This window comes from Micropterus salmoides, unplaced genomic scaffold, assembly GCF_014851395.1.
Source record: "Micropterus salmoides isolate LMB-PRFRI ecotype aquatic unplaced genomic scaffold, ASM1485139v1 Ms_hic_scaffold_18, whole genome shotgun sequence".
Taxonomy (NCBI): domain Eukaryota; kingdom Metazoa; phylum Chordata; class Actinopteri; order Centrarchiformes; family Centrarchidae; genus Micropterus; species Micropterus salmoides.
Genome location: NW_024040928.1, coordinates 17,188,257 through 17,200,479, shown reverse-complemented (window position 1 = coordinate 17,200,479; position 12,223 = coordinate 17,188,257). Strand labels below are relative to the sequence as shown.

General features: G+C 39.7%; 1 protein-coding gene across 1 annotated transcript in view; it reads left to right on the top strand.

Annotated features, from left to right (window-relative positions):
- syne1a (spectrin repeat containing, nuclear envelope 1a) overlaps window positions 1-12,223 on the top strand; it is a 143,812-nt gene that overhangs the window by 10,847 nt on the left and 120,742 nt on the right. The window contains 3 exon segments of the mRNA XM_038727544.1: window positions 2,729-2,790; window positions 9,386-9,481; window positions 10,166-10,249. Of these exon segments, the coding sequence (XP_038583472.1) occupies window positions 2,729-2,790; window positions 9,386-9,481; window positions 10,166-10,249 (242 nt within the window).

Genomic DNA, 12,223 nt, shown 5'->3' with positions numbered 1-12,223 from the left:
CGAGAGAAGAACAGGAGGGTGAAACCTTCCTCCCTTCTTTGCCTCAGAGCAACAGTTTCACTGCTGTCATCTTGGGAGGTCCGGTGCTCCAGGGAGCTGTTTAAAGACAACTCCCCAAAAAAGGAGAAGTGGCAGCAAGGGCAGGAGCAAGGGCAAGTGTAGCCTCTCCCTGAGGTTTCCGTGAATGTCCTCTCAACGTCCCCATGAAAACAGGCGGGAATCGAGGCGTAGTCTGGGGTACAAGATGGCACAACGAGCAGGGGTTGAAGGCTCCCCGAAAAAGAATACATCCCTCAACCTGGTGACGGGATTCTACCACTACCTCCGCGGTAAGTGGGACAGTGTGTGCAAGAATGTGTGTCCTCGACTTAGATGAATAGTGTGAGAAAAAGAAAGCAAATACATAGTGTGTGTATATTTTGCTCATGTGTCAGGGTATTCTGAGTGTGATTTAGCGTGGCACTGCAGTATGTACCTACTTTGTTTGAGCGTGTGCATTTTGCAGTGTAATTTCCTTACTAAGTGTTCCCTGTGGGGAACATTTTTTTTTTTGAGCTGTGGTATGGTGTGTGTTAAGCGAGATGGGCAGAAATTTGAAGGGGGCGTTCCCACCACAGTAGAGTATGTGTCTGTCTGTGTATGTGGAGGTCGCTGAGCTCTGAGCCTACAGCAGATGAAGCAAGCATTCCCAACAGACAAATATCAGCTCATTGCATGTGTCACAGCACAGCGGGCAGACTGTCAAAATGTTTGATTTCTTATCTCTCTGTTTGGCCCTGTGGCGCTCCACCTGTCTGCTTCTCTGTATTTGGATGCCATGCATTCAGCATTCTGTCTGACTATCTCACTGTCTCACAGATTACATTGGAAAATATGTTACCATAATGTTTCTTTGGATTTGTTCCCTGTCACATTAGCTATCTATCCTACAGGGAAATTAGCAAAACAGGGGGATGGTCAGAATGGTCGCTTTACAAGTTTGTGTCGCTTTACATGAGTTTTTTACATGAGACTTTTTTTATCCACTCTTATCTCAATTCGTCAACTGACACAGCCTCCGAGACTAGATTTTAATGACATCTCATTAAGGTCATCTTCACTGTGGGGGTCAAAGTGGGAACTCAGGGGCTGCGGATGAGACTAATGATGATTCAGGCCAACACTAACCGAGAAGGTAATCAAGTGTGTTCAAACGCTGCTGCAAGGCTTGGTTGCTGAGGACGGCTGTTCCCTTTGTAATATTGAAAGAATGTGTTTGTGTGTGCGCTGAAGTGTGATTGTGTGTGCGCATAGTTCAAAGTCACCTCGTCCCTGAGACTGAGAGCCTGGCACGATGCTCGTGCAGACATGTTCTCCGTCACACATGTTTCTGCTCTAAGACGCAGGGGCTAAATTTTTCTCATTCTCATCCAGTATTACCTCCCATCAATATTTGATTACTCCTAGACCCAATCATAAGATTAATTCATAGAACGGGGACCTGCTCAGTGGCACGTATGACTGTGCGTGAATGTATCTGCATTATGTATGAACAAACCCCCCCACACACACACGCGCAGACACACACACACACACATACACACACCTCTCTGATGCACACACACTCCTTACTGTTCGCATCTGCCCACAATACCTAACTGTGACACACTAACTGGAGTGTAGTCAAACCGTCAGCATATTTCATTAAGGTAGAGGAAAGCACTGTGTCAGACGTCTTCTCTCACTGATAACATGCTTATCTCAAGGATATTGCTCTGTGGCGCAGACGGGACAAAAAAACCATTGTCACATGTGCCAGTCACTGTACATGATTGGATCCTTACAGTCCTAGGTACACTAAAGATCTGTTTTGTGTACATTTATGATGGAATGTAGGTGACAGTTGAACATGAATTTGTTGATTTCAGATGTAAAGTCCCAATTGTTATTGCATGGGTCTGTGAGCAACAAATAATTTTGCTGTCAAAAGGGAATCAGGAAGGATTGCATCGGTTGGTTCTAAAAAGCCTGCGAAACATATGAAATTTTAAAACTACCTACATACTTTGTTTGCTTGTGTGTGCAAATTGTGTATATGTACTGTATGTTTTGCTTGTGCACGTGTGAGAGACGAGGCTTGATTTATGTCTCATTTAAGTTAAGTGCCTTTTTAGGGGACATCGTTCGCAGACATCTATGCTATTGATTGTGCCTTTGCTAAATAGGCTTTATCGCTGTAGCCACCACAAACAATGTCCTTCCCTATATGTAGGTGAATCTTTACATTTATGTTAAGGTTGGCTTTATGTGGGATTATTATCGCACTGTACAGTATTGTGTAACAGACTGCATGCTTGAAATGTGGTCAGAAATGAATAAAACCCTCTTATAGATCATGGCAGAGGTACATGTCATCGCATAGGAAGAATCACTGACCTTCTGTCATCTAAAGGGTATCTTTGAGAGCAGGATTTTCTGTCCACACTAAGAGGAGTCCGGCTAATGAAAATGCCATCATTAAATGTCAAAAGCCTTCTCTTACTACATCAGTGAAAAGGTATGATTTGGTGTGGCTGTTCAGACACATTAGACAGAATGTAATAATATCAAAGTTAATTACAGTCGCCATCCAGCTCTGCAAACCCAATCAACTCTCAAAACAATAGACAATGAGAAGATTGTGTTTTAATCACCTCTTTGTTTATTATTGCATGTGACTGATAGTGATGCTGTGGGCTCTGATTTACAGATGAGCAGGAAGCAGTGCAGAAAAGGACATTCACAAAATGGATCAATTCCCACTTGGCAAAGGTAAGAGAGTCTGGTTGATTCGCACTGCTACTGCCAGCATTGTGTTGTGCCTTTGCACAAACATTGGTGCTGGTGTTTGTGCATTGAAAACTTACCCATCTCATTGCTTTCCCACTCCACAAATGAGTTTGCTCTTCTATGCTCTATCCACTGTGCTTTCTGTGACATTTGCTCCATTTCCAAAACACACTGTGGAGCTGGTCATGGGACTCACTGTGTCAGCTAAGACCACACAGACAGTCATTGTTACTTGCATGCCTTTCATATTCATTTTATTCCTCCAATCTCATATAGCTTGTAGCAAGGATTTACTCTCACTCTAATTATCACTTTAACATTAGAGCATTTAATACACTGTATATCTTTTTTCCTTCAAGCTACTGTCAGTAAGTCTTAGTAACCTATAAGCTCTCTACCTCAATATGGCCCAATTTAGATTGTTCAAGATAGGAGTTTTTTTTATAAAGACTGCTCTGAATTTGTTTCCTCAATGTGTTTTGGACTCCAGTATATCTATAACTTATACTAAACAATTACAGTTCATGCAGCTGCATGCTGAGGAGCCATCGTTTGAGTGTAATTATTGCATTATACTGCATAAGGCTCCTCAATTTAACCCATTATTGCATGAACAGCTTGTCAGGAGCGGGTGCACAAGGCAAATATGCCACAGTACAACATGATTAAGTGTAATTTCAATATGTGTGGATCCTCTCAAGGTTTTCTATTTGATTACGACAGCTGTGGAGGCCTTGAAACTCCGGTGACGTGGAGCAGAAAATTCATTTGAAAATAACTCCATAGGGAATAAGCCTTGACGTCATATTAAATATCATCTCTCAGGACCATGTCAGCAGAAAATTACACACAGCCCAATACTTACATGCCTTGAACCTTTAAGGTAATTTAAGATAAGCACATGGTTTATTTATTAAGTCATTTTGACACAATAGAGTAGAGACATGGCCCTTTTGCTATTTCATGGTCATTGAAAATGCTGGGTTTTAAGTGATTAGGAAAAGAAGACAAGGATTCAGAGGGATGCCCAGGAGAGGGAATCCCAAAAACTGTAAAGGAATAGTTGAGCATTTTGGGAATTGAGAGTTAGATGAGAAGATTATTAACACTCATGTCTGCATAGTAAGTATGTTGATGGATCCAGTAGTTTACTTTAGCATAAAGACATAAAGCCCTCTAATTCTAATTAAATAACACATTACATTTCGTACTAAAATTGAAGAGTAAAAATGATAATTTTCTGATTTAAGTTTTAAGCATGCCAAACTATTTCTTGGCTGGGAATGGTGACCTCCTGGAGTCTCTGCTGGTTGCTTGGCAGCTGCTTCAAGCTGAAATGAACTCCGGCACATAACCTCCTCCAAAACCACAACGTGTTGATTTTGTGCTTAATTTTTTATGTGGGTAAAACAAACGAGATATAACATATTAATTAGTGAGCTGTAGTAGTACTGGTAGATAGATTTTGTTACTTTTAGACAAGGGCTAGGCGATTTGGGCAAAAATGTTATCATGATAAAATACTTCATATTATTCAATATTGATTATTAATAAATATCAAATCATTATTTCTTTCAAGTTAAAGGTTGATTTTGCTCCTGAGTGAAAGTTGGAGAAACCAGATGGTTAATTGTGGTTTTAAACTATTCTTTATGCTCAGAACATGACAAACACTTGCCAAAAAAGTCTTAACAAATCTGAGGCAGAACATTCAAAACAATTATGATCAAATATTTTTTCAACAAATATGCATGAGTAAAATTATGTAAAACCTTTTTTCACTCCCTTTTCCTCAATAAAATAAATATGTTATAGAAAAATTAAGTGCTAATTTGCTTGTGATTCAAATGAATTAAATGAAACATTTATTGTACATTTACTGAACATTTGTTATATTGTTATTGAGAAAAATTATATCATGATAATTATCATTATTGTTGTATGGCCCGCCCTACTTCAGACTGAGCCAGGCTAACTTTCCCCCCTGTTTCTAGTGTTTATGCTAAGCTAACCATCTGCTGGTTCCAGCTACATATTTATCATTCAGCCGTGAGAGCAAGAAAGCAAATAAAATGTATTATCTAAATGTCTAACTATTCTTTTAACTTAACTTGAATTGCAATAACCTAGAGTTTGGTGGCCCAATAATCCTTAAATTAACTTTAATTAACCAATTCAGCTAATCAATAGATTTGTGATACCATCACTGCTCCATCAGAAGAGATAAGTGTGTGTTCCTCGTGTTTCTCTTTCTATCTAGTTGGTCACATTAGTTGCTCTCCTCCTCGTCGCCCATCATGAAACAGCTTACCCTTTCACCTGATGCCTGATGTTGCCATAGTGACACTGATTGCCCTGTATTTGTCTTCAAAAATATCCTGGTTGTCGAGGCAGCTTGGGTAATGTGCGGTAGGCTTTGTGATGAGTAATGGGGTAAGAGTCAGTTCAGGTGGCGCGGAGGACCTGTTGTAATAAGGAGGTGCAGTTTTTGAAGATGTCCCTCTTAGACTAGTAGAGATAAATCTTATGGACTCGTCTCAAACCTATAAATACTCTAAATGAGACAAAAAATACGTGTGAGAGAGAAAGACAGACGGATAGAGAGACGGAAGAAACAGTTGGTTTAGCTTTTCTCTCAGAAGGCTAGATCATGCCCTTGGCTATGCAGATGATTAGGCCACTCCAGTTATCACAGGTCTTTAATTCAGTGCCTAAAGCTATGTGATTAATCGTTAGGTGAGTTGAGACATGGTATGAGGGCTTCCTTTCACTATCACTCCCCTCCCCCTTACTTTTCCACTCCACAGGTATAACAAAAGAAGTCTTACGAGCTCTGACAAAGAGTCCGTATGAGAGGACGTATTGGAGCTGGTAATTTATACAGAAGATTAATGACTCTCATTACTCTGAGTAGTTCACCAGATAAAGTCACCAGTTAAACACCAAAGATGTCAACTGTAAGAGCACAGCAGGGCAGTACTTCTTGCAGGTTGTTTCTTGAATTTAGATTTAGAAATTTAGACACTATAAATACATTTATAGTATATTAGAGGATATTGCTTGTGTGTGTATTTTGCTTAGAATGGTATATGTATGAGGCTTTAAGTTGCATCCTGCACTGCAGTGGAGTAATGAGGGGGGGATGTTCAATGAGCGGGCCCCAAGTTTCCATTTTGACAAATCCTCTCTGAGAAGGTTAAAGCTTAATGACGGAATGGCCAGTGTGAGCAGCGGAGGTCTCATCGTCGCTCAGGCATTTTCCGCGCAAACAGCTTTAGCACAGTAATCAGTGAACCAAGTGTTCTTAGAGATTACAGCAGCAGTAAAGTGAAGCTCCATGCTCCTCTTTCACTGTTCACTTCCCCGCTCCCATCCACCCTCTTTTTTCTGTAATGGTAGAAGAGGGGGATTGAGTGGTTGACATACTTTGTGCTCACTAAATTCCAACCCAGCACACATGGTGTCTCAGCCCACTTATGTGCAAGGATGTTTTTCATAATTGTGTACATTTTTAACCTGCCAAATATACTTGTGGCCTCTTAGCTTTTCTTTCACACCTTTCGAGGGGACTGCGTCTCTTTTTAGTTGGAAATGTTGATTTGTCTGCCAATCTGTCGGTCCACCACTATTGGATGGATTGCCATGAAACCTTCAATAGTCATTCATGGTCCCCTGAAGATGAATCCTAAAGACCTAAACAATCCTTTTATTAATTAAATTGCTACCATGAGGTTGACATTTTTGGTTTTCACTGCTGAATGGATTGCCATGCCATTCTCTCATCTACCATCTGGTCAAAATCTGTATTTGTCCAATATATTGGTTTTTGACTAAATACTAGAAAATTTGTGAAATTCCTATCAACCTCTGCTGTACTTTGTGTTTAGTGCTAATTAGCAATTGTGTCCATGCTTATACACTAAACTAAGATGCTGAACAGACTAGTAGAATCTATACCTGCTAAAACACACAATTTTATCATTACCATTGTGCGCATGTTAGCATGGTGACATTAGCATTTAGCCTGAAGCACTGCCTAAGTAGAGACTCACTGAGCTATTAGCATGGCCGCAGACTTGTTTTGTTCTCAATCGTAAAATAATAAATTATGTCAAAATATGATTTTGGTCCCACGATAGTTGAAGGAATTATATAATATTAGGAAGTGTTTGTGGGCAACTTTTGGTTTGCAATTTTATATTTTTATTGATGTTCTTTTTCATTTATGTATTTACCAGGAATTTTCATATTGTTCATATCGTAGTCTTTAGATGAAGAAACATTTCTTCTTACAGTTAATTTTAATGACAATTGCAGTTGTCTTTTGTTGCAGGGTTTGGCTACAACCATTTCTGTGTGAAGGCTTTCTTGCTAGCAGCTAAAAGTATTTTACAGAGACTTTAATGCTGTACCATAAGTTTATGTGCGATTTTGCCCAAGTGTAATGTAACTTACTGTGATTCTAAGGCCAAGTCCACACGGACACAGGTATTTTTATTACCGGAATTTTTCCTCCTTCGTTTAAAAAAAAATCTCTGTCTACATGAAAACGCCAAAACACGCTATCAAGAGCAAGCTACACCACCTGGTGGCGATATGACCCTAACCGTAAAGCCATGTTGGTCAATCGGAGCCTGATAAAATTATAAAAAAAGCAGGCAGTGGTGCACAATCTGACGCACATAACAGCGTGCACTCTGACATCGCAAGGCAAAAACTCGGTTTTACTGTCTACATGACAACACTGCAACCGGCTTTTCTTAAAATCCTCACCCTGGCAGGGGTTTTGAAAAATATTTAGTGACCTGATACTATGTTTCCGTGTGGATGAATGGCCAAACCGCGTAGAAAAAGTCACGGTTTTGAAATTACCCGTGTTCGTGTAGACAGGGCATAAAAGTCCAAGTTATTCACATGGTTGCTTTTACATAAAATAATGCCCTCTCAGAAACTTGCAAACTAACTTTTTACCTCCAAAAGATTTGGATAATAGACATCTAGTGTCAGTTGTTCCTTCAATTTGGATGTATTGCAATTCAAAATGAAACCCTCCAGTTTTCTCTTTGTTTCTGTCCCTCCCACTGTCTTTCATGCTGTTGATCTTTTGGAATCCACTGAGTCAAGTGTACCAGGGGAATAACATGAGAGCACATTCTGAAACTCCTCTGCTCACAATCAATTATGGCCCAGACACTCATATGTAATTAGCTCATTAAGCCCTTGATTTATTTTTTTTAGCTCATGTGGCTGAGCAGAGGAAATGGATATTACTTTCTTATTTTGTAATTAGTCGTAAATTTCCTCATTAGCTTCGGGATTATGATGAACAAATAGGTAAATTTAACTTCAATTAGCTTATGGTATAATTTATGTCTTTGAAGGGGTCTTTCCGAATGTTTCTTCTGCCACTTTATGATAGGAGAACAAGTGCTGTCTGAATATTCTAATATCCAAAGCCATGAAATGACTTTAGAAGAGGAATTAGCGAGAAGAGCTACTGTATTTGCTAATTAATTTTGAAAGACGTGAGGTTCGTGTCCCTTCTCTCTCTGCCTTCTATCATTTTTCTCACTGTCACTCTTTCTACTCAATTATACCCCTCACGTATGTTGGGGGCTGTATGTTTTTCTCTCTTTCACCACACACACACTCCACTTGCACGTGCTAACACAGACACACTCCGCCTCTCCTCCGTTCTCTCTTTCTCCCTCACTCGCTTTGCCGCTAATCTCCCTGTGAATGGCTCGCTCGTCTGAACGCTTTCCCCCCTCTAAACCTCTCCTCAGCCCCAGCATGTGACTGTGCTTTAAGAGAAATCCTTGATGTGGCGCCAGCAAGAAACAGAGATATGTGGATTTCCCCAAGTCTAGAAGTCTGTGTCAGGTCAGGCAAGAAGTCAATGAGAAGGATACAGTTTGAAATCATCAGCATATTTTAGGATTTGAAGACCCCATTCAGATCCTGCTGAGCTTCTGCTTATGGCTGACTCTTAACTGTCAGTAATGCTTGGCACAGCCATACTCTTCTCTTGGGGCGTCAAGTACATTTTTACGAGGATTTTCTTTATCCGTGTTTCACAAGTTGAAATTAACGTCCTAAAGTGTAATATATTGTATTTTGGTTTATTTATGCGCTGTGCCGCTTAAAGTACGATAATTCAGTTCAGAAAAATCACTTCTTGCCTCATAGTTTTGTGTACATTGCAAGAGCTGTTAAGCCTTAAATCCCAGTTTTTTTGCGTTCCAAGAAAACTGAGAAGGCTTTGTGTGAGTTTATGGCACGCAGCGTTTATGTAAACAGTGAATTTATGTAACTAATTATGCTCGGGGCACCAGCCACCCATTTAGAAATGTCTCTTGCACATCATAAAAAGATGTTCCTAAAACCATTGGGAAGTTTTGAATTATTTTACTTTGTTTGAAGTCAAACGTTCTCTTCAGTTTTATTGTCAAAAGCCAACACTTTTTTCATTCCTCCATGCATTTTATTAGTTCTATGTGTGCTAACATATTGTTAGAAAAGACAAAAGACATTTTTTACAATATATGCTCATGGGTGTGCTTGTTTTCTCATACAGCACGTCCCACCCCTGGTGGTGACAGACCTGTTTGAGGACATCAAGGATGGTGTGATGCTGCTGGCCCTGCTGGAAATCCTTTCTGGACAAAAACTGGTGAAGCTCATGGTTATCTTCTACAGCAAGTGATTTGGCCACAGATTTCAAACACTTCATATCCTCTGATCTTTCGGGATAAAATTTAGACACGAGCTGAACAAGGATCAGACAAGCAACAGAGACATTCAGCCATTTTTGATTGCTTGTTTATATAGTCAGTACTTTTGACAAATCTCAAAAAGAGCTACAGACTTAAAGCAGTGCACGTGAAATGAGCCACAATCCCATGGAAATGCTTATTGATTTGTTTTTATTAGGATGTTTGAATTGAATAGAAAAGCCCAGATTAACAAGGACAGATCATAGTTCACACACACACACCACACACACACACACACACACACACACACAGATCTTGAGGATTTTACTCTGCCAATATTGCCTTAGGTCTAAGCTGTCTCTGTCCTATTGATTTGGCTGTTTATAGTCAAACACAGCTCTGATTGGACCTCTGTCTCTCTCACAAATTTCCAGATTTTCTCATTTATTCTTTTTACAACTGTATTTGTGTTTGCTGATAGTGTCTATACTGTACCAAGTGTGCTCTACTGCTATAATTCCCAAAATTGTGCTATAGCATTTAAAATATCTTCTTTTCAATTGTTGTTTTCTTTAATTCACACTATTTCTTTCCCCTGTGTTTCTCTATTTCATCTCCATTGTTCACCCTTTTCCTTCTAGCCATGTGAGCAGGGCAAGAAGCTAAAGAGGATCCACTGGGTCGCCAACATTGGTACAGCTCTCAACTTCCTTGAGGGTAGGAAGGTAAGAGTTCAGCGCCTTCTTTTTATGTTTTTTCCTGCTCTCTTTTTCCTCTCTCTCTCTGCTCAGCTGCTGCCTCGTGGCTGAAAACATTGAATCCTGACCTTGTGTGACCTGTTTCCCCTTCATCCCCGCTTCTTACCCTCTCCACCTTCCCACTTCCCTCATTTATCTGAAAACCAATATGTTGTTTTCACATTCCTGCAAAGATTTTGTTGAGTAAATAAATGAAAAAAAAACACAGAAATTCAAACACAGGCTTTGAAACATTTTTATGGACTTTGTTCACATTTTGTCTTTATCAAGTTGGCATTCATTTATTTCTTTGGCTGCCCATAAATGGTCAAAAACTCTAAATATCTTGCACTTTGTGATATTAGTCCTCTCCAGTCTTCTTTCTCCCATCTGTTGTCTTCACTACAGATAAAAAACAACATGGTTGACAATTACTTTTCCCAGCTACATTAACCACATTACATCCAAAATGTTTAATGTGGTTTTAGATGTAATCATCTATGTGCATCAACTGCCCCTCTGTGAGATTAGTAAAACATTCTCGAAGCTTCACACAGCTCGTCCTTGGATATACATAAATAAAACCATAAGTATGAGCTGGTGTCTACAGGGACATTGATTTGTCTTCCTCAAGTGTGACAGGGTTAAAACTGTAAATCCTACACCAGTAATCTGCAGTCTGGAGATGAGACGTCAGTGGGCACTCTGCTTTATCGGTCTGTGTGTGTGCATGGGTGTGTGCATGTGTGTGTGTGTGCGCGAAAATCTATGCGTGTAGAAAATTAAATGTAAATATGCTCTGTGCGTAAATCTGATGTATGTCTAGACTGTATTTACGTTTAGCTTTAGAGGCCCAATTACTTGATGCCTGATACATGTTCTTCTCTTGTGCTTGTATCAAACAAAACTCTACTGAGTGTGCAGTGGCATTATGATGTTTACAGTTGTGTTTTGTAAACTGTTGAAACCCTGTAATATATCTATTTAACCAGGAGTTTAAAATCTGTAGCTATAGCGTCAACTAGGTCTGCAACTAACAATTATTTTCATTATTGATGAATCTGTTTTTTCATCATTCAATTTTTATCATTGTTTAAACTATAAAATGTGAGAAACAAATTTGAGAAATGCAAATAAAAATGTCTTAGTTAGTCACTTTATAATGATGTAAAACAAAGAAAAGCAGCAAATCTTCACTTTTGAGAAACTTAAACCAGCAAATGTTTTGGCATTCAAAACCGTTTTAGTTTTGACCAAATAATTTTCAGGCAGTTGAATAATGTCAACTATACTGTTTACCTAAACACTGTTGGTATCAATGCAATCACTACCGTATTGGTTACCTGAGTTCTTTTTGCTGGTGTGTACATGGTCATAACACAAAACACTTCCATTAACCCTTTCTGGTTCACACCACTATGTTGTGTTGTCAGGATAACCTGCTGTGTTTTCTAATATGAAACCATGTATTGCATGTATTCTTATCAGCCACTGCCCCATGCTTCCCAGCGCTGCCCTAACCTGCCCCAATCTCTTCCTCCATGCTTATTCACGTATATGGAGTGGCATGTATTACCATATGATGACCTGTTGTGCCGCAGCGCCTCAGTAATATAACCCTGTGTGATAATATAGAAAATTTCATCATATCAGTACACACAGCCCTCCCTTTCTCCCTTTTCCTGCTCTTCTGTTTGCCACTCTCTCTCCATGTATCACTCTCTCTCTGTCCGTCTCTGCTGGATATAATCCCTGTTGCCTGTGTAGGGGTGATAGATCTCCCCTCTCAGCCAACCACTCACGTTATCTCACCTCAGAGATGCTACAGTATCTGCTATCTTACAGTCAATGAGGCGTCCCCCTTCAATCAAACACATGTAGAGTACTTCTAAACACTCACTCTCTCTCTAATTCTTTTTTCATCTGCCCTCCAGTCTGCCTACAGAGGATCTCCGGTCAGTA